The sequence below is a fragment of the Natrix helvetica genome (genome assembly GCF_964273705.1).
Source record: "Natrix helvetica genome assembly, chromosome: 1".
NCBI lineage: Eukaryota > Metazoa > Chordata > Lepidosauria > Squamata > Natricidae > Natrix > Natrix helvetica.
The window spans coordinates 372,250,798-372,273,924 of NC_138548.1; the positions used below are offsets into that span (position 1 = coordinate 372,250,798).

Genomic DNA, 23,127 nt, shown 5'->3' on the forward strand with positions numbered 1-23,127 from the left:
AGGATCGGTCCAGCCTTTGGAGAAAGCGCAGCTTCCTGTAAAGGGCTCCCGCGGCGTGGGAACGGTCATTTCCTGCCCTCCCTTTGCAAGCTATCGGGCGAGATGCTTCCCCGGAGCGAGCAAAAGCAATTCGGCTGAACCCGGAGGTGGTTTTGCAAGGGGGCGCCCTCTGGCGGGTCCTGCGTGCCAAGCCTGCGGGGCGGTGGGCGGGAAGTGAGGGTTCCTGGAGAGGGAGATGCTGCTGCTGCTGCTGTCCAGGAAACCATCCCTCTGCTTCTTCACCGATTTGGGTCTGCTGGAGACCACGGAAATCAGAGAAAGAGCACGGGAATGAGATCCCGCCAATCCAAAGAGTGCCTTTGAACGCATGGAAACGTTTTCATCCTCAGTCAGGAAACTGGAGTGGTTTGAAAAGGAGCCCAAAACGTTAAGTGTCTCCAATCCAATAAGTGCTTTTCAAGAGTCAACTGGACTCAATGGTTAAATTCAATTTTTTTTAGTACCAGTTCTGTGGGAGTAGCAGGGGAAGGATACTGCAAAATCTCCATTCCCACCCCATTCTGGGGCCAGCCAGACGTGGTATTTGCTGGTTCTTTGAACTACTCAAAATTTTCACTACTGGTTCTCCAGAACCTGCTGAATTTTTTACCCCTGGCTTAACTTGTTTCTCTTTGAATACGTTTTGCTTCTCATCCAGGAAGCTTCTTCAGTTCTGTCCAGCTTCGCAGGACAGATTTTATTTGAAGCGAAACGTCTTCAAATAAAAACAACTCCACTTGCCTCTTGAAAAAGCACCTTTGGGGCAACCATAACCTGGATGATTGAGAATCCCCATAGGGATTTAAGCTACGCAAGTGTTGCAGAAATGACAGGCTTAGACTTCTCAGGATACAGGAAAAGTTTATTTGGCAGCCAGGTTCAGAAAGCTAGCACATAGCTAGCATTGGAAATTCTGAACAATCTTTATTATCGAAGCACGCATTCTTATACATTCTCAAAGACAGTGTAACACGGAAACACTTAACTTATTTCTTATTGGTTACCTTGGGGAAAAAGCCCTATAAGGAGATGGGGGTCTTACTTCTCCTTTTGTTACAGGTAAGGGCTACGTGTCATTAACGAACTTTATTTGAACCTTGTGGTTTTGGACTTTTGACATAGGGACTTTTACTGGAACATGTTGTGGTTGAGGGCTGATGACATTTCCCTATCCCTTTAAGCAAGTTTCCAACTGTCCCTTTTATGCCACGTCTTCATTCTTATATTTTTAATCCATATTTTACTCCACTTTATTTCCCCCCTTCTAGACTCTATTAAGGCCCACAATTGAGTCTAGCCTGTTAGATTAACAATATAAGCATGCAGAATACAGAATAGCAGAAAAAGCAAGGATACAAGAATACACATCTTAGGGCTTATCTTCCAAAATCACTTTCTCTACTTCTAAGAGGGCAATTTGAATATAGGAACTAGTATCTGAGACTTCATCTTCCTTGAAGGTATGTGGAATTAGGCTTTCCATTAGCATTAATTACTTTTCACCCTGTGCTTCCTTTACAGACCTCATAGTTGTTTAAGCAAGGGTATTATGCAGGGGAGGAAGGCTAAACTTGTGATTCCACATAATAAAAGAAATAGCATTTGCTTGATCCAACCTGTTCCCGGTAGCCAAGAGAACCACACATCTGTTCCTTGTACTTTTTTGACCAATAGAGGAATCTCAAACTAGTTCTTGGACCATCCTCCAGACTTTCCCTGATCTATTCATATGGAAACAGCAAGGTTTTCTCACATAAGAAGAAGACTCCATTTTCCCCTACACACACTCCTATGTTCATAGAGAAAGGCATGGGCTCACAGGTTCTTTTCATTAGTCCAGACCTGTAAGGTTCCTGCCAAGTACATACCAGTCAGGGGCTGTAATGGAACTTCTTGGTTAGGGTCCATTTGCCTATCTCTGAGAACTGGTTCTTCAAAGAGATGGTGGGAACTGGTGTTTCCAGGGGGAAAATGAACACAAAATCCCATGGTGGATTGTATTGAAAGCCAAACGGGAAGTCGGGGTGGCTGGAATGGCCTTGGGGCAGCTTCCAGTGGTCAGATTCCCTTCCCATCGATTAAAAACAAGTGGAGGTTGGAGCGAGAAAGTGACCCTCTTTTGGAAGAGCTTGTGAGCAGAGGGAGACATGCTGTGAGTCAATTTCACATCTACAAGGGTTTTCCTGGGGGCAAGGTACATTTCAGATGGGCATTGTTCCTCTGATAGTCACCCCACAGGAATGCCAGGTTCCTGATATCGTTTGATGCACAAGAACTATCTTAAGCTTTCTTCTTGTTGTTGTTGTTGTTTTCAAAGATTTTGCTCAACTGAAACAGCATGATAAGGTAAAGATCCAGCAGACAGACACAACCAGTATTTTTGACCCAGGGCAGGATCAGACTGATTGATTAAGCTTTGACCTAATTCCAGCACTTTTTTCTGTTCCCCATTTTCTCAATTGTTGCAGGGGTCTGTTTTCCCTATGCTTTGCCCTTTTTCTTACAGGGTTTGTCAAATAATTGACTTTAGGTGTTGGGATTGGCTTACGGTTCTGTCCCCAAGCATAAATGATGCATTGTTGACGGAAGCAGACCTGTACCACATCCTGTAACTTGATTCCACCCTGTTCTTTGGGATTTATAGCATCCACGGTTCTTTCTTCAAGAGCAAGGGGGGTTGCTCGGGTATTTTCACAACTTTCAAAACGTTATCACTTAACAAGCTCATTGCCAATAACAGCCAGAGCCACAAAAGGCTCATAATTGTCCCTCACGCAAAACTTCTCCTAACACAATTCTTTTATCCTACTGAATCACCATGTCAGGGAGAAGGCAGGGGTTATATATAGTTTAAGGAATGGCAATATCAACTTTGGGCAATCCACAAAACCAAATCTTATTTGCTAAACATATCACCCACAATCCAAAAACTCCTATTATACTGCAAAGAACCCATTCCCACGGTTCCTCAAACATAAGTGTCATCAGATGATTTGGTTCCTCTTGATTACAATTAATGATCTTAGCCTCAGCACTGTCTTCCTCTGAAGGGGACAATTCCTGAGGGACGAATATGCAATACAACAAATAAGTACATTCACTAAAGCGAGAGATAGTACAGTTATGACTATGAATACTTGGCTTGTCATTTCCTGACAGGTGCTCACACTTTCTAATACATCTTATATCTAATAAAGGAAACGTTGTCTTCCTCCTCCAAATCTTCAGCCATACGTCGAGAAGTCAGCTTCCAGGGGGGTGACTTCAGTAGGGCTTCTTCTGCCCCGTAAGAGCTTACCCGTTACCGGTAGGGAAGCTTATAGGAGGCGTTTCTTCAAGCATATCACTAGAGGAAGGGCTTCTTCCTCTGCTCCCAATACTCATCAGCAGCTAGCTTAACTTGAGTCCAGTGAATCCAAAGCTTGGATTCCAACACTTTTGCTGCAAGTGGAGAACACATGACCACAGTATATAGGCCCTTCCATCTAGGTTTCAAATTCTTCCCTTTCCAGTGTTTTACCACACTCTGTCCCCCACCTGAATATTATGACTGGAAGTTGTTAAAAATGGTGGGGGTAAGGGAGACACAATACTGTTGGATTACTTGTATTTACTTATTCAATTCTCCCACCATTTGATTCTCCCATGAGGACCCCAATTGTCCTAAGTCCCTTATATGATTTTTCAATTATGGCTTATAACTGGTGGCCATCCAAACATCATTTCAAAAGGAGATAATTTAAGTTCTTTACATGGAGTACATCTCACAGAGCAGAGAGCTAAGGGTAAGGCATCAAAACACACCTTATCTTTTCCTTAACAGTGCAATTCACACATTTGCTTAATTTCTTTCCTGAGGCAGTTAAAAGACCTCTTTCCCTATAATCAGCAGTATTGATATGCAAAATAAGGAAAGCATACAGAGTCAGTTCAGATGTTCACCCTTTCATTCTTTGTTCTTTCTAATGCACAAATTAAAGCCCACAATTCTGCCACTTGGGCACTGGTGCCTTTTGGGAGAGGTCCACTCTCAAAGACTTGGACAAGGGAGACTGCATATTTCAACTGCACGTCAGTTAAGTCTGGTCTGCATGAAAACTGATTCTCAATGATTCTCATACAATTATACTCAATTTCGGGTCCTGGTATTGGCAAAAAGGTGGCAGGGTTTAGGGCATTTGTTTGCTTCAAGGTCACTTGTGGATTTTGAGTCAGGAGTGCCTGATATTTGTACATTCTAGGGTTTGTTAACCACAAATGTCCCTTTGTTTCTAAAATCCCTTGAATTGCATGGCTGGTATAGATAGTGGTGGGCTGTCCGAAAGTTAATTTATTAGCTTCCTCCATCAGGAGGGCAGTTGCGGCTAGCCTTTTGCAACAGTTCAGTTGTTTAGATAGATAAGTTGTTGTCAACTTCCTTTTTTTTTCCCCACCCCCCTTCGTAGATGCGTAAGGAGGTTTGGCTAGAAGCACGAAATTTGAAATCCTCATTCTGCAATATCCTGCTGTTCATGGGTTCACAATTTGGCATATTATTACTCTTAAGTATTTAACTTGGGGCTTTTTGTCCCTGCCTTCCAGCTTTTTGCCTTGTCCATTAACAGATGAAGCAATTGATTGATTGGTATTTTTTTTTCAACAATTCTCCTTCGTCTGTTTGGTTACTGGGATATTATCTACATATTTCCATCTTCGCAAGGCTGGAAATTTTCTAGGCCTGAGGCAAGACTTAACCAAAAAGGTAGGTAAAAATTTTTTTTTAATCCTTGGAGAAACCTAGTCTCCAAGAGCAAACAGCCTCTTTTGACCTGTTACTTTTCCTACTCAAAAGCAAACAGTTTTTAGTTGTTTCTATGTATTTGAGATGGTGAAGAAGGCATAGGCAAACAGGCATGGCTAGAGGCTTTACTTGTATAATTATTGGTGCATGATGATATGCATGGCCTGGTGGATTGTCTTCCGCCCAAAGTTTAGGTACTTTAAATTCCTGCCAGGTATCGGGGATCTGGTCATCTTGAATTACCATCACTCGCCATATCTCATCTGGGGGGTGCCTCATTGTTAGAGCCATTTTATCTTCCTCAAAGGACAGTGTAGCTCCCATTTTGCATAGGATATCATGACCCAAAAGAGGAATTGGGCATTCAAGCATGTCTTGGGACATTCTTGTAGCCAGTGGCCTTTTCTTTTTTCTTACACCAATTACATCAACCTCAGCTTTGGGCTTTGGAATTATTTGACAATGCAACTGTCAGCAATTCAGCTTTACTTTGCATCCTGTCATTTCTCTTTCTTTCTTCTACTTTTCACAAAGACCTTTCATGCTCAAATAGTCTGAAACAACAGTTTCAGACCTGGGGAAGAGTCTCTCCCTTTTAATCTCCAATTTTTCTTTCCTTGGGAAACATGTGGGTTATTCTCCAAGCATGGGAAAACTTAGAGATTAAAACTTTAAATCCCACTGTTCCCCACAACTTCAAGTCCAAGCTGAGAAGCTTACTTATTTTGCCCGCTGGTCAAACATATCAAAATCAATTGAACACCATTCAATTCTACATGTTATTAGTATAGATACACACCTAAGAATTACATCAAATTAATCAAGTCCAATTACCTAGATCTTCCTATTCAATAGGCTTTACCTTTTTATGACCTGCTAAATTTCTTACTTTTGCTCGAAGTTATGCCCGTTTGTTCTATCTCCTTAAGCACTAGATGGTTAATACCTGTCTCTGCCCTGGGGTGTTCCGTTTTCTATCTTGACCTCCCAGCCGCTCTGGCATATTTTTAAAGATCAAGATATATGGAGACTTTCATTAACACATCGTTTGCATCTGGGTGGGGCTCTTGATTCATCTGATGGTGGCCAGAATCTGAGGCTCTATTCAAAGGCACTCCAAATCTTGGCACAATGTCTTTTAGTACACACAAAACCAAGAGATCTCTAAATCTCACTTTCTGGGGAAATTGTGGGGACATCTATTTGCCACACAGCACCCGGGAGCCCTGTAGAAGGACTTCCAAAGGAAGTTTCCATCCTGTCTTTGGGTTGTTTTGTCACAACAGAGACAGGCTGCAGCAATCTGATTAACAGCATGTGTGCCTCTAACTACCGATCCCCGCAACAACCTCCTAGACAATTCTTCCGGCAGGTCCCCTTGCCTCCCACTCTATCTAAGAGCCTTGGCGAGAAAAATGTGTTTCCTCTTGCCTTTCGAAGTTCCTTCTTATCTGAGGTTTTGAGCCCTTGTATGCTCATTCCACAAATTCAGAGATGCCTTTCCTGGCCCCCCTTTTTTCCCTAATGTCATCTGCAGAATGACCAATGAAGATACAATACAGTACAATAGCAGAGTTGGAAGGGACCTTGGAGGTCTTCTAGTCCAACCCCCTGCCTATACCATTTCAGACAAATGACTATCCAACATCTTCTTAAAGACTTCCAGTGTTGGGGCATTCACAACTTCTGGAGGCAATTTCTGTTCCACTGATTGATTGTTCTAACTGTCAGGAAGTTTCTCCTCAGTTCTAAGTTGCTTCTCTCTTTGATTAGTTTCCACCCATTGCTTCTTGTTCTACCCTCAGGTGCCTTGGAAAATAGTTTTTGACTCCCTCTTCTTTGTTGCTCTTTTCTGCACTCTTTCTAGAGTCTCCACATCTTTTCTACATCGTGGTGACCAAAACTGAATGCAGTATTCCAAGTGATCTTTATTCTATCCCTTTGTTTATGCAGCCTAGAAATGTGTTGGCTTTGTTTGGCAGCTGCTGCACACAGCTGGCTCATATTTAAATGGTTGTCCACTAGGACTCCAAGATTCCTTTCATAGTTATTAATGTTGAGCAAGGTACTTGTGCATTTCATTTTTATTGCCTAAATGTAGAATTTTACTCTTTTCACCATTGAATTTAATTTTATTAGATAGTGCTCAATGTTCAAGTTTGTCAAGATCCTTCTGTATCTTTAGCCTATCTTCTGGAGATCATATTGACCATTCTCTTATTTTCTTCAACCTCAGGATCTAATGTGGTATATTGCCTGAAGGTTTGATAAATGCATTCTAGGAATTCCCCTGGATTTTCATCCTGTTTCTGTTGAATTTAATGGACCTTCCCTAAATTCTTAACTTTTGTTTGAATCCTAACAAAACTAAGGTCCAATAGTTTTGCAGCTGAATGTACTAGGTTCCTAATCTGGTTTCTTCAGTAACCATGTTCAGTCTGGTTTTTTTCTTCATGATCCTTCTGCAAAGGCTTATTCAAAAGACTTATTCTTTCTCTGTGGTTAATAAAATTTCCATCAGACTTTTTATGTCAGCCCAAGCAGACTGGTGAGTTCAGAAAAATGGATGCAAAAAGGACATGCATCTCATCTGGATTTTCTCTATAAGCAGGAATTTTATTTTTCCAATTACATAAATCAGCCATTGAGAATGGAGCATATATCCAGACCTTACTTAGCTCCCCCTCAGCTTCTGGCAATAAAATTCCCTTAGGGCAATTTGAGTTTTTATCTCAACTGCTCCCTTGGACCAGGTTTGTGGTCCACCTGATCTATCCCTTCGATAACCTTTTTTTGGTTTTCTTTCTCCTGGCCCCACCTAATGGGACCGTTTGTTCTTTCTTTTTAACAAAAACAAAAAAAAACACACTTAAATACATCATCAAGGCAGGAACTAAATGTTTCTTGAGACTCTCTTAAAGCTTTTTTTTTTCTTTCCTCCTTGAGGCTTTTATAATAGGGGTGAGGGTAATTTCTCTGCCAGAGACTTTTTACTAAAACTCTCTCAAGGCTTTTTTCCCTCAACATGCATTGGAGAGGCGTTCGAGGAACGCTCCCCACCTTCAGGAACTGCAATGACTTAACCACCCACACAAACCACGAGCCTCATTAGGATACGCCGGTTCCATTTGGAACGGACGCTATCCCGGGCTCAGGGAGGTGATCAGGCCCCCTCTTCCACTCCTAACCGAGTGGGTCCACAATTCTTTTAATACTTGCCTGCAGGCGTCTTCTTTCTCAGCTGGCGTAAATTTTATTAACTTGTCCTGATCCTGGTCAGATCCTTGGATCGGTGGTGTCCTCCGGATGCCCAAGAGGGGTCATCGGCCCCCTTCCAGAGAAAGATCTCCGTGGTGCCTGAAGAAGGGCGAGATGGCCTCGATGGGGCACCGGTCGGTCCGTTCCGTCCTCAGCGAAATATCGCTCTAAGTCCTGCCGCCACGGTCGCCAGAATTGTTGCAGAAAATGACAGGCTTAGACTTCTCAGGGTACAGGAAAAGTTTATTTGGCAGCCAGGTTCAGAAAGCTAGCACATAGCTAGCATTGGAAATTCTGAACAATCTTTATTATCGAAGCACGCATTCTTATACATTCTCAAAGACAGTGTAACACGGAAACACTTATTTCTTATTGGTTACCTTGGGGAAAAGCCCTATAAGGAGATGGGGGGGTCTTACTTCTCCTTTTGTTACAGGTAAGGGCTACGTGTCATTAACGAACTTTATTTGAACCTTGTGGTTTTGGACTTTTGACATAGGGACTTTTACTGGAACATGTTGTGGTTGAGGGCTGATGACATTTCCCTATCCCTTTAAGCAAGTTTCCAACTGTCCCTTTTATGCCACGTCTTCATTCTTATATTTTTAATCCATATTTTACTCCACTTTACAAGAGTTGAAGAAGCTTCTTGGACATCTATGAAGGTTCTCAGTCATCTAGGTCATGCAGGTCCCAAAGGTGCTTTTTTCAAGAGGCAGCTAGACTCGCTCAGACGTCAATTGTGGGTTTACACGGTCTGAGCCATTTGGCCAAATAAAGCTATTTCTTGATCTCGCCATCGGAGTCTCCTGATTTTCTGCAACACCAGGACATTACAACGGTCCTAAATATGAATTAGTTGCCAAGCGGCAGAATTCTGGTCACATGACCACGGGGATGTTGCAATGGTTGTACATGAAAAAAAGCTTATAGGTCATTTTTTTCCAGCGCCATTTGAACGGTCATTAAACCAGCTGTTGTAAGTCAAGGACTACTTCTATGATCAGAAAGCTGGGCCTCCTCTTCCCCCTCCCGCCATCTGCAACTGGGGGCTTCTAAGATGAAAGCATCCCAAACTGCTCCGTTTCACCTCCTGGGGATGCAAGCAGAGCCTCCAACCCTTTGGAAAACCCCGGAGACAAAGTAGGAACAAAGAAACACGCTTTCTTTCCCGGCGGCTGCGGAAAAAAACCGGATCCGCCCAAGGTTTTTCCTCGCATGGGACCTCGATCCCAAAAAAGGCTGGCAGGTGGGAGCCACTGAGGCCGGAGAGCCGCGCAGATGCATCTGCCGACACCGTCATCAAAGGCTTCGGGCATCTTCGTTCTCTCCAGGCTTTGCAAAGGGTTAAGGAGAGCGAGTTCGTCCCCCTAGAAAGGCCATATTGAGGAGTGGGTGGCCCTTCCGGCCTTCTCCTTCGTTGTCCTAGCGGACTCCCCTCAGGGGAGAAAAACCGCCTGAGGCATCCTGCGAACCTTCGGAAAAGAACCTTTGGAAGGGGCGGGGCTACGATTTCCCGCCTGTCTGTGAGGAGGAATCGAGTTACAAATCACCTCTTCTGGTAAAATAACAATAGCAATATTATAATAGTAATATAATTAAATAATAGTAGTGCCGAGGGATTCTGCCCTAAAGTCCTTTCCAAGGATAGGACTTGCCTGCTACTGTCTTGAAGACAATACGGTACTAGCAAACATTGTTCCTGAGGAATAGCGGTCTGAAAGTGACAGAAGACGATTGCTGTGACATCTCTGAGGAGAAGCTGTGGGAGTCCTGAAGGAAACAAAAATCCAGAAGGAATCGAATTTCCCCAGTGGGAAATCTTTCTCAAAGGCATCCAATTCAGTTTTCAAAAAAAAAGTTACCTCAGGAATTGCAGAAGTGTGGGGAAATACAGGTAGTCCTCAACTTACGATCACAACTGAGCCCAAAATTTGTTGCTATGGGGTCATTAAAAGATGATGCGTATTTTGGTATAAACATGCTGTGGTAGTACTGTAACGAAAGACTTAGCAGTTATATCAAATAATAAATGTTTTAAAATGTCAAGGCAAATCGTTTAGGTTGCCAGCAAAGCCAATGATATGGTTACAAGTACTGGTAATACTTCAGAGATAAGTAGGCACAAAAGACTATTTCTGAAATGAAAGACTGTACAAATTCTTTATTATTTAAACAGGGAAACACTGAAATATCATTGTCTTGATAACTTAATTAGTTTCTGAAACACACTATTCTGATAGGATAAACAATTGGATAAACGAATATCAATATACATTCTTAAATTTTGTGATATTGATATTAAAAAATAATCCAGGCTAAAAATTCTGGGGCAGAGTTATATAAAATGTATATTCTTTTAGGTGGATACATTATCTCAGGGATCTGTTGAATTCAATTCTTCCATATAAACTCAATTGTTTCCTTTACTAATGATTTTTTTTCTTCATATGCTTGATTAGATGCTAACCAAAAAAAAGTGTGAAAACCACTCTTTTGCCTATTCCAAATCTTTTCCTAAACAGCTGAATTGGATAATATTTTCTACCGAGGTAATTTATTTTTTCATGCTCAAGAGTGCCAGACACAAACATATCCAAGCCCCCAATCATTTGAATGGCTCCTTTTGAACTTTGCCTATTTAATAGCTAATTAAGAAAAAGATCAGCCATCGTATTGCATTTTCTTCCAGTGGCCTCTGAATATGGTTGATCAAAAGAGTTTCTCTTACATATCCAATTGTGGGTTGTTATATTCAAAAAGAAATTGGTCCATACATTTAACACAGCCTCTTCTCAATAAATGTAGCAATACCATTAGACTTACATACCCTCTATAGAGCTTTACAGCAGTTTCTGAGCAGTTTATAATGTCAGCATATTGCCCACAAAAATCTGCGTCCACATTTTATTTCCATCGGAAGGATGGAAGACTGAGTCATCCTTGAGCTGGTCAGGATTGAACTACTGGCTGTGAGCAGTGAGCCTGCAATACTGGATTCTAGCTACTATGCCACCATTGCTCCTATATGTGTGTGTGTGTAAATCTGTATGTGTGTATATATATGACTGTCAATAGTCACATCCAAAAAGGATTAGGATTAAGGGCTGACTAATTAGCTCAAATATATTCACATATAGATACATAGCAATTTACACCTCTTTCCCACTCATATTCAGTATAATTGTCTGTTCCAAACAAAAGGTAAGTCAGCATCCCCAACTGAACTCACAGATGATTAGGAAAGAAAGGAAGAAAAAAACCCTAAAAAACACTAATAAAATCTGGGGATCCCTTATCTTTACCAGCTGGGATTACATTTGAGACTATGTTTATTAGATGGCATCAAGAACACCCTTCCTGTAACTACTACACAAAGATATTAGCCTCCCTCTTGTAGTAACTTGAAGCTCTTCCAAAAATTTCCTGTAATCTCCTTCATCTGGCCCATCTATTTTATTATTTCTCTTCCCCTTCCTGCACTCTTAACTTATTGTTTAGTAATCATAATCCACTGTATTTCCATTTCAACACTGTGATAAAAAATGTAACCACTGAACTTCTTTCCACACTACATGTCTGTATATGGGCCCTCCTTCAAGTGGCTCTTTTTATGAGTTCACTTCTGAATAAAGCTCCTTTAGTATTAAATGCTGGTAGGCTGATTCTCCCTTGTGTGGTTCCTTTTATGAGAAGAGAGGGAAGTGCTGTATCTGAAACTCTTTCCACACTCCTGGCACTGATATGGTTTCTCTCCAGTGTGGATCCTCCTATGTGATTTAAGGGAACTGCTTACAGTGAAACTTTTTCCACAGTCCACACAATGATATGGTTTCTCGCCAGAGTGGATTCTCCTATGTGATATCAGGGAACTGCTTCTGTGAAAGCTCTTTTTACAGTCTGTGCATTTATATGGTTTCTCGCTTGAGTGGATTTTCTTGTGCATACTAAAATAACTGCTCTGTCTGAATCTCTTGCCACAATCCATGCATTGATACGGTTTCATCCCTGTATGGATCCTTTTATGGGAAGTAAGAGAAGTATTGTAGGTGAAACTCTTCCCACACTCCATGCATTTATATGGTTTCTCTCCCGTATGGATCCTTTTATGGACAGTAAAGGAACCACTGGCGGTGAAGCTCTTTCCACAATCTGTGCATTTGTATGGCTTCTCCCCTGTATGGATCCTTTTATGAGAAATGAGATCACTGCCTCTATTGAATCTCTTTCCACAAACCATACATTGATATGGTTTTGTTCCTGTATGGATTCTTTCATGGCAACGAAGGGAATTACTTCGATTGAAATACTTTCCACATTCCTTGCACTTGTATGGTTTCTCCCCTGTATGAATTGTTTGATGAGAAGTAAGACTCCTACCGCAAATGTAGCTTTTTCCACACTCCATGCATTGGTATGGCTTCTCTCTGTGGACCCTTGCATGGGAAGTAAGACCACGTCTCATTGTAAAGCACTTTCCACACTCCATGCATTTATATGGTTTCTCTTCTGTATGGATCCTTTTATGGGAAGCAAGGTAACTCCTAATTGCAAAGCGCTTTCCACATTCCATGCATTGATACGGTTTCTCCCCTGTATGTATTCTTTCATGGGAAGTAAGACGCCACTTCATTGGAAAGCTTTTTCCACACTCCACGCATTTAAACCTTTTCTCCTTTGCACTGATCCTTTTATGAGAAATGAGATCACTGTTTGTATCGAATCTCTTTTCACGCTGCAAGCATTGATTTTGGAATATCTCTTTTCCAGTTTCAGTTCTTTTAAAAGAATTCACACTTGGTCTTTTATGATCCTCTGGATCCTGCCTGTCAACTGTTCAGAATGAAAAGAAAGAACACAGAAAAAAAAACATGAGTTATTTAAGTTATTATTATTACTAGTATCAGTTTGAAACAATGTGCCTCTTTTTTAGCTGGTGTTGGTCTTCATATATATCACATTTTTCCCTAGAATGTCATGATGTGTATGCATAGTACATATTTGGATCCAAGCATTGCTGCATTATGCAGAATAGCAGAGTAATAGAATTGGAAGGCACCTTGGAGGTCTTTTAGTCCAATCCCCTACTCAAGCAGGAAACCCTATACCAGCGATGGCGAACCTTTTTTGGCTCGCGTGCCACAAGTAGGGCGAGCGCGGGGGGGTCGTGTGCGGGCATGCCGCACCCATAATGCAACGCGCCTACCCAGTGCGCATGCGCGCATGCCACGCCCCCCCATTTTTACATGCTTTTTTCGCCCTCCCCAGGCTCTAGAGGCTTTATAGGAGCCTGGGGAGGGCGAAAAGAGCCTCCCCCGCCCCCCCTGGAGGCTTCAGGGAACGTCCAGAGGCGGAAGTGACTTGCGGTTGCTCGGAGGGTCGTTTTAAGCGCTCCGAAGGCTTCAGGGAAGCCTCGGGATGGTCCCTGAACAGGCACGAGACGTGCATCTCCATCGCCCGGGTATGGATCGCCTCCACCGCGCGGCGCCTCGGGCCCGGCGTCCTTGCGCCGCTCTGCCCAGCCTCGGCGCGCTTGCCAGGGCCCAGCCTTCACATCGCCGCCGCCGCCGCCAGGACAGACTCGGCCGAAGGGAAGTCCGTTGGGCCTTGGCCGCACCGCCCTCACCACCGCCGCCGCCTCCTCCTCTAGCCGCGCCATGCCAGGCAGGCCGCGCAGCCGCCTCGATCCCGGCCTCGGGCGGCCCCGCGCCACATTGTGCTCAGCCCCGCGGGCGGCTCCGTCCTTGGAGTTTGGCCGCCTGCCGCCTTTCCCCTCCTTCAGAGTTCGAGCCGGAGGGAGAAAGGAGGAGAAGGAGAAGGAGGAGGAGGCTGGGCTGGGCCGTCGCCTTGACAACAAAGCCCCCTTCGCTTTCCCCCTTCCCCTCCCTTTCAGCTTAACCCTTGCGACGCCCGCGCAAAGCCCCGAGGTGACGGATTCCTGTGCGGGACGCATGGCAGGAAGGATATAGAGTCCCCCCTCCCTCCGCCGTCCGGACGGTCCCTGAAGCTTTCGGAGTGCTTAAAACGACCCTCCAAGCAACCCGGAAGTGACTTCCGGGTTGCTCGGAGGGTGGTTTTAAGCACTCCGAAGGCTTCAGGGAAGCCTCCGGACGGTCCCTGAAGCCTCCGGGGGGGGGAGGCTCCTTTCGCCCCCCTCAGGCTCCTATAAAGCCTCTGGAGCCTGGGGAAGGCGAAAAATAGCTTTTAAAAAGGTGAACTCAGCTGGCCAGCGCACGCATGCGCGCTGGCCAGCTGACAGGGCAGCGCCTCGCGTGCCCTGACAAATGGCTCCGTGTGTCACTTGTGGCACGCGTGCCATAGGTTCGCCATCACGGCCCTATACTATTTCAGACAAGTGGTTGTCCAATCTAAACTTAAAATGCAATTCACTGATCAAATTATTGTCAATGTGCAGATTTTTTTAAAGTGACATCCCTGATCTTTTGGAAAGGCACCCAGTTTACCTTTTATTATTATAATTATTTTGATTAAAATAGCCATCCATCAAACATGTGGCTCTAGATATAATACACATACAATTATTTCAGTTCTCTCCAGGAAAAGTACAGACATGAATGTCCTGTGAGAAATTGATAAGCTGCTTATCTCTTATTAAAATATATCTTCTCCAATGATTTGAACCCAGAGCAAAAGGGATTCCTTACCCACGGACTCCACATTCTTAGCATTTTCCAGCATGACCTCTCTATATAGGGATTTTTGGTTAAAATCCAGCAGAGCCCACTCCTCCTCAGAGAAAAACACTATTACATCTTCAAAGGAGACAAGAACCTAAAGTACAAAAGCATTCCTTGTTAATGTACAGTTTCAGAAAATATTTGCAAAATCTCTATCCTAATGATAAAATATTGCTGATTCTGTAGGACCTTTAATCTTAATTAGTGATGGCAACCCTAACATCCTTCTTAGACAATTCCAGAGACAAGTGCAATTTGCACTCTAATATTCCCTTGATCCTCCAAGTATTAAGATATTCGTATTCCACATTTTAACCAATGAATTATATTATTCACTAGGACACACTGTCTTCATTGAACAACTGGATGTATCAGCCTCTGCTTCGCTTACTTGCTTTCGGCTGCCATGGCAACGGGGGGGGGGCATGGTATTTGGGATGGGAATAAATGGTACAGGAGGGATAGTAAAAAAGGGAGTTTTGTTCTCACCATCTTCTGTGCATGCTGATGGCCAATGTTTGGTCCTGGTCAAGGCCAACCGTCCTGCATACCAACCTGATGATGCTTCTTGGAGATGCAACCCACATGACACCTAAGGGAGTTGCAGATTGGGCAATGGGGTGAGGGTTGTTTGGAGGGAGGGGGCTGGGCAAATGTTTGATATCTATGATTTCGTGCTTTTCTGACTCAGATCTTGCTTTACTTTGGTGCTATCTATTCATAACTAGTAAAAGTACTTTTAATTCCTAAACAATGGAGTTGAGAGGTTTCTTTCTTGGTTACTGAAGGAGGCACGCCTGACAGAATGGACAATTGTTGGGAGAAGTCCTCCAGAAGTAATATGAGATGTTATGAATGTACGAATGACTGTATATCACAGCGATGGCGACACTTTTTTTGCTCGCGTGCCATAAGTAGGGGGAGTGCAGGGGGGTAGTGTGCGGGCGTGCCGCACCCATAATGCAATGTGCGACCCACCCCAGTGCACATGCACGCACTACAGGCGCTCCCCCCCATTTTGGCATGCTTTTTTTGCCCTCCCCAGGCTCCAGAGGCTTTATAGGAGCCTGGGGAGGGTGAAAACAGCCTCTGCCCCCCCCCCCCCGGAAGCCCTCTGGAGGCTTGAGGGACCTTCAGGATGCTTCCCTGAAGCCTCCGGAGCAGTCAAAACGAACCTCCTAGCAAACAGGAAGTGACTTCCGGTTTGCTCAGAGGGTCGTTTTGAGCGCTCCGGAGTCTTGAGGGACCTTCAGGACGCTTCCCTGAAGCCTCCGGAGCGCTCAAAACGAACCTCCGAGCAAACCGGAAGTGACTTCCGGTTTGTTCAGAGGGTCGTTTTGAGCGCTCTGTAGGCTTCAGGTCCCTGAAACCTCCGGAGCAGTCAAAACGACCCTCCGAGCAACCCGGAAGTCCATTCCCGAATTTCCAGTTTGCCCATAGGGCCGATTTTTTGCGCTCCGGAGGCTTCAGGGAAATTCATGAAGCCTCCGGGGGGGCAGGGAGGCTCTTTTTGCTCTCCCCAGGCTCCTATAAAGCCTCTGGAGCCTGGGGAGGGTGAAAAATGGCTTTAAAAAAGGGTGAACTCAGCTGGCCAGCGCACACATGCATGCTGGCCAACTGACAGGGCAGCGCCTTGCATGCCCTAACAAATGGCTCCGTGTGGCACCTGTGGCACACGTGCCATAGGTTCGCCATCACTGGTATATCAGATTACTGGAAAGCTGCTGGGGTGGGGCTTGATGTTGCGACGACACGACATGCAATCTTGGGGCTCCAGGATTGTTGTCGATATCTCTGTTGCTGGACAGTCCTTTTGGATCTAAACCGTTCTGAAGGAACGGTGATAGAGAAGAGCAGGTCCTGCTGATCTCAAGGACATCGCAAAGTCCCTGATCGATCCAGGAGAAAGCTCTTTTTGCCAGCTACAAGAGAAGCAGTCAAAATGGCTGAAGGTTGGGACAGTCCCCTGAAATGGAAGCAGAACAGGAAAGACTGTGTGTCGAAATGGTGAGAAAAATCCTTATTATTAGCGAAGAGAAAACCCAAAAGACTTATTTAAAATAAAATTGAAGAAAGAAGGAAGTAAGCAGCGAATTAACCCTGGTTTAAAGCTATTGTGTTATCTTTTTCACTTTAATTTTGTTTGTTTTCTATGGATGGATTTTTTACAAATGCCTCTTACTTTTAAACTGGACTGGTCTTTTTTTTCCTTCTTCCTCTATATTTCTTCCATTTTTTGAATTTGTGGATTAAAAGTTTCTTTCCTCACAAGGCTCGACCGGATCATAATCTTTAAACATTTTTTTTTCTTCTGTTCAGGAGTTCAGAGCTTAGAGAGGCAAAAACAGAGGGAAAGAATGTAACACTGCCATCTAGAGGCTTGGCAACAGCTGATAATACAAAGCTATTGGCTTTGTTTGCTGAAAGGGTCAGTGGCTATACAGGTGTTTCTTTGAAGGAAAGCTGTGACCTGAAAATCTTTACTGAATTTGTTTGAAACCTAGCAAAAGCCTTGGATGTTTTAGTGGCAGTGTCTATAACCTGGAAAAATGGCCTAATATGAATAAGAAAAGGGACTAACATTGCAAAGAATTATGTTAGAAATTCAAAAAGTTTTAATAATCACAGAGGGAATTGAAAAGAGACTTGAAATTATAGATCAAAATACAGAAAGTATGGAGGGAAGAGTTGAGAATAGTTATAAAACAACAATGAAATTTGAGGAGAGAGTTCAAAAAACCACAGAGACATATGAAAGTGATAAGAAAATTGTTGACACTGACAGCAAATCGAGAGTGAGGGAAATGATAAGTGCGAAATAAGGAAAGATCGATGAACTGGAACTCTATCTCAGATGTCAAAATATAGATGAAGAAAGGGGAGAAAATTTGGCAGAAACAATGAGAGTAATTTCGGCAGAAGCACCAGCGATAACAAAAGTCAAACTGATGAAAGGAACAGATAGAGGGTTTTGAATCTTTATAAGATATGCAATGAATAATGAGTTGTCAAGAGAAGTCCACATAAGACTTATCAAGAAAACACTTAGAATACAGATTCTACAAATGGCAAGAGATATTGGACTGCACTATTTCTGGAAGGATACAGGATGATGAAATGAAATGTCATAATAAAATTTAGTTAAATGTATTTAAATTTTGAGTATTGTGTATAAGACAAAGTAATAGTTATAGCCAAATAAATGATTAATAATGATAATAAAGCATTTATATATGGTATACTAGATTGATAATATAAAATTTTATACAAACTAAGTGAGCATGATGGCGATGATGTTGAAAAACCTTTTTATAAAAGATAAATAATTCTATATAGAAAAGAATATAAAGATGTAATATCTTTGGATGATTTCAGGATGATGTAATGAAATGTCATAATATAAATTTACTTCAAATTTAATATGTTTCATATAAAAAAGATGTAATAATAGCTATGCTTAATGGATGTTTAACAATTATAACAATTTTTATACATGTATATTAGATTGATGATACTAATAATGGAAAAAACATGGAATTGAAAATTATTAGAGAATGTTATCAATGCTAAAATAATAGAATGATTTAGAATAGGATATAAAAAATTCTTTATTATTGAATATATTGAAGATTACTGTATATAATGAATCATTATAATATAAATGGATACATATTTAGAATACCTTGTTTAGCAATAGTGATAATCAAACAAATGAAGTATAATAATAATGTATACAAAGATATTTGATTGACAATATGTGAATTTTGATAAAGCTCAAGTGATGATTATGGAAAGGACGCAGAAAGACCTTGTAACCAATCAGCACACTGTAGGCAGTTGAAGAGGTTCTTATGTTATAAGTTTTGTGTGTTTGTTTTTGTTTGAAAATAAAAATTTTATTAAAAAAAAGATTACTGGAAAGCTGCTTATGCTTTGAAAAAACTGGTAAGAATAGAGCTAATAAACTAGCTGTGGAAAAGATATTCAGACCGCTCTGGAGAGAGTTGCATGTTCTTTGAATAAACCATGTGGCAGTTTGGGAGGTGGAATCTTCCTCCTACCTGAATTGGAAGTAGAACTGTTGTTTCTGCTTCACCACAAAAAGGAGACCTTTCCATTGGTACAGTTGCAATTGTTTCATTTTCTGAGAGAAATAAAGGCAGATGAAACAATTTTAAACATGTTTTAAAAGAGCTGGAGAAAAAAACATGTCCAAAGGCCAACAAATACACAGTATTAGTGTAAAAGAAATTTATGAATAAAAAGGGTTCAGATATGAGATACTCCTGAGGACTCCAATAAATCAAAAGGAACCTTCTTTTACCTGACCATATCTTCTGAGATGGGTCTTCCTGAGAGATCCCCGCTAAGACTGGATCTTGAAGGAGATGAGACACATTCTCTGGTGCTTTAGGAGGTTGTGTGGCCACCTCCATGAAAGACTCATGAACCTGAAATAGCAGTCAAAAGAAAAAAGAACATTACTGGCCCTTGCCCAAACTCTATAACCCAACTGGAAAAAGAAACATACCTGTACTTGGAAACTATCAGGCAAGCTAGGATAGAATCACCTATCTAATGAAGACACAATTTTATTAAAATTGTTCTGATTATATTAGAATGGAAATATGTAAGAATTCATTCATGTTGATCTCACCTGTTGCTTTCTCTGTAATGTCTGCTGCACGTCACTCTGGAGCAAGTCTTCAATCAGGGTCATTGCCTGGGAGATGGTCTCTGCTCTACACTTCCAGACCCAACTCTCCATCTCTGGGGGCAGGATGCCCAGGGACTGTTGAAGGGCCACCAAGTCCAGCCTCTGAGCTTTCATACTGTCCTCTTCTCTCAGCCATTGTCCATAAAAATGGTGGAGTCGGCTGCATACTTCTCGGAGTCCCTCAACGTCCTGATAACAGAGCTCCCTGAAAGGGCAACAATGGACAAAGCAATGGGTGGCTGCTTCTTCCAGAATGTTCTGCCTGGTTCTTGCTGATTGTCCAAATAAATCCAAAGGCTCTTCTAAATCTACAAAGCCATTTTCATTCATGGGAGCAGAATGGGAAGGAGAGCCCCCTTCAGATCTCTTCAAGGATGAGTAATTTCTCCCCTCCATGACTGGATTCTATGGGAAGTATCTTCAGTTTCCAGGCTAAGAATGAATATGAGCAGAAACCTATAATCCAAACACTGACATGGACTTTTTTTCATTATTACCGTAAATATGTTTGCAATCTACATTCCTAAATCCACAAGAGTTGACTCTGGGTGGTTTGCAAAGAGACGCACCGAAGTATAAAACACACCAAGATTTTGAAGAGACAAACTAAAAAAAGTTTTTGCACTCTGCAGACCTCCCAAAAATGGGCCATTTTTTTTTGCATGCATAGCCCTTAGGAGGCTTGTAGAGTGCTGCTGGAGGCAAAAAGGAGCAAAAGACGGCCTGTTTTTTGGGAAAATGCCCATTTTTTGTCAAAAAAGGGCATGCATAGCCTCTAGGAGTGCTCCTGGGGGCTGGAGGGGGCAAACATGAGCAAATAACAGCCCATCTTTTTGCTCTTTTTTGCCCTTCCCAGCCCCCAGCACTCTGGAAGCATTCTAAAGGCTATGCACAGCCGTTTTTGCAAAGGAGGCGGGGTTTCAGGAGGCCAAAAATGCTGTATTCTGTGTATAAGATGCACCCAGATTTTCACCCTTTTTTTTTTAGGGAAAAAGGTGCATCTTATACTTCGAAAAATATGGTAATAACAAAAACAGCATATCACAATATTAATGAAAGATAGTTGCAAAGAGGTAGCAAAATTCTTATTCATTAGACACAATGTATGCCACTTCCACCACAGGTACACATAGGAATAGAATAGAATAACAGTTGGAAGGGACCTTAGAGGTCTTCTAGTCAACCCTGTTTAGGCAGGAAACCCTATACCATTTCAGACAAATTGTTGTCCAATCGCCTAAAAACCTTCCAATGTTGGAAGAAATGTCCTTTTGGGTTCAATTCCAAGTGGGGAGAAAGATACTGGAAGCATGGTGGCTGTTTGAAAGAAGGCTTTAATGGTGGACAGGATCACATGCTTCAAGATCTTGAAGAAAAAAGTGAGGAGATGCTGAGATCCCTGGGTTTTATGCTCTCTGGGCTTTTGAATTTGAGCTTGTATTCTGACTGGTTGTCAGACTCCCATGGGGCCATACAGGGGCAACTCTCTAGGCTGTCTTTTGTGCACCAAGCTTGGTTGAGCCTTGCTGGCTGATGTAATCCTCCCAGGTGCCATGTGGTGAGTTTCTGTTGCTAGATGGATACTATTATGGCTATGCCTGAAGGAGGTAGATCTTTGTTATGTAGAATAGACTGACCCAGGCCTTAATGGCCCATTGACAAAGATGGGGTGGGGGGCTATTAAGATTGAGTCTGTTTCCTGCCTAAAAACATGTTTCTCCATTTCTCATCCTAGGAAATTCAATATTCTGCCTTTTTAATATTATCTAAGATATTTCTTTCTTCTAGGAGGAGTGGGTGCTAACTTCCTACACAGTGTTGGAGCATTCTGGAGGCAAGTCGTTTCACTGGTTAAACGTTCTGTCAGGAAATTTCTCCTTAGTTCTGGGTAAATTATCTCCTTGATTAGTTTCCATCCATTGCTTCTTGTCCTTCCTTCAGGTGCTTTGGAGACTAGTTTGACTTCCTGGCAGCCGCTGAGATATTGGGATATCAGAAAGCATGTGCAAGTCTCTCTTGAAAGTTTAGAACCCTTGTCTTTTGGGATTTTCTTCCTCTTTTCCTCTTACAAATAGGTGCCAGCTCAGCTGTCAGGGGAATATTGACCAGGGATGTAGATCAGCTTGGACCTTCTGCAGAAGGCAATGTTTTCTTGCCCTCCAGTCCAGGAAACCCTGTTCATCTGACGTGCAAATGCTTCAGATGCAGTACCCAGACACCCAGCCGTGACCTTACCTGGTTCCTCCGGAGCTGAGTTTGTGCAAAAGTCAATTTTCACCCAGAAAGGGCTCGCCTTGTAGAAACAAGGCACGGTGTAAAAGTAAAGCAGATGAGTGGAAGCGCCGTAGCTGGAATCTTGGGAGGGTTTAAGTTAGCCTAGTCATAGTGGATCAAAGCAGCTCTCTCGGGATCTAGGTCCAGGAAGGAGGTGCTTCCCAAGCCAGGCTGCTGTGTGGATGGATGGACGGATGGAAGAAAGGAAGGAAGGAATTTACTGACCTCTCGCCCAGACTTGGTGCAAGAAGAAAAGCGCGCAAGGGAGCACGTGTGAAAGAATGTTCCGCGTTCGTTTCCAAGGTTCGATCCGGCGTTTGGAGAGAATGCCGGTGCTGGAAAGCGGCGTGAGAAACGTCACTTCCTGCTCTCTCCTGCAAACACCGGGCAAGATGCTTCCGAGAGCAAAAGCTATTCTCTGCGAAATCCAGGTTTTTTTTTTTTGTGTGTGTGTATAGAGTGCGCCCCCTACGGGATGCTGTGTGTGACACTGGACGGGAAATGAGGTGGGAGCCCAGGCCCCTGCTCAAGCAGGAGGACCTATACTATTTCAGACAAGCGACTGTCCAGTCTCTTCTTAAAAACCTCTAGTGATGAAGCATCAACAACGTCTGAAGGCAAGCTCTTCCACTAGTTAATTTTCCTCACTGTTAGGAACTTTCTCCTCAATCACAGGTTGCTTGTCTTCTTGATGGATGGCTCTTCTCTCCACGTGGGACTCGGTCCGGAAAACCATCCCCAGTATACCATCATCCCCTGCCCTCCCTCTACTCCCTAGTCAACTCAGGTCTGGAAACCACATGGAAATCCTTAAAATCCTCACCCTTAAAACCCAAATGAAGGTGATGCTGCATTCAGTTCTGGTCGCCACGATGTAAAAAAGATGTGGAGACTCTAGAAAGAGTGCAGAGAAGAGCAACAAAGATGATTAGGGGACTGGAGACTAAAACATATGAAGAACGGTTGCAGGAACTGGGTATGTCTAGTTTAATAGAAAGGACTAGGGGAGACATGATAGCAGTCTTCCAATATCTCAGGGGTTGCCACAAAGAAGAGGGAGTCAAACTATTCTCCAAGGCACCTGAGGGTAGAACAAGAAGCAATGGGTGGAAACTAATCAAGGAGAGAAGCAACTTAGAACTGAGGAGAACTGACAGTTAGAACAATTAATCAGTGGAACAGAAATTGCCTCCAGAAGTTGTGAATGCCCCAACACTGGAAGTCTTTAAGAAGATGTTGGATAGCCATCTGTCTGAAACGGTATAGGGTTTCCTGCCTAGGCAGGGGGCTGGACTAGAAGACCTCCAAGGTCCCTTCCAACTCTACTATTGTATTGTATTGTATTGTATTGTATTGATGAC

General features: G+C 42.9%; 1 protein-coding gene across 3 annotated transcripts; it reads right to left on the reverse strand.

The window, feature by feature from the left end:
- Positions 1-10,254: 10,254 nt before the first annotated feature.
- LOC309391905 (uncharacterized protein) lies at positions 10,255-22,155 on the reverse strand. Of its 3 annotated transcripts, none has more exons than XM_081952745.1 (6): positions 21,992-22,155; positions 19,433-19,924; positions 19,100-19,226; positions 18,837-18,919; positions 14,743-14,869; positions 10,255-12,910 (listed from the first exon to the last, which is right to left on the reverse strand). In XM_081952745.1, exons 2-6 carry the CDS (start codon positions 19,886-19,888, stop codon positions 11,724-11,726), a joined length of 1,980 nt encoding a protein of 659 aa, XP_081808871.1. In that variant the 5' UTR covers positions 19,889-19,924; positions 21,992-22,155; the 3' UTR covers positions 10,255-11,723. The 3 variants fall into 3 exon arrangements, with proteins under 3 accessions (XP_081808871.1, XP_081808869.1, XP_081808870.1); XM_081952743.1 differs by having other exon boundaries at positions 21,728-22,155; XM_081952744.1 differs by having other exon boundaries at positions 19,433-19,948; positions 21,728-22,155.
- Between the last annotated feature and the right edge of the window lie 972 nt (positions 22,156-23,127).

Excerpts from the sequence above, each read along its gene's own strand:
- LOC309391905 (XM_081952745.1), bottom strand. The coding sequence starts at position 19,888 with ATGGAGGGGAGAAATTACTCATCCTTGAAGAGATCTGAAGGGGGCTCT. Across the intron at positions 18,920-19,099 it reads ATCTCAGAAGATATGGTCAG|AAAATGAAACAATTGCAACT; the intron begins GTAAAAGAAGGT and ends TATTTCTCTCAG. Across the intron at positions 14,870-18,836 it reads CAGTTCTACTTCCAATTCAG|GTTCTTGTCTCCTTTGAAGA; the intron begins GTAGGAGGAAGA and ends TTTGTACTTTAG.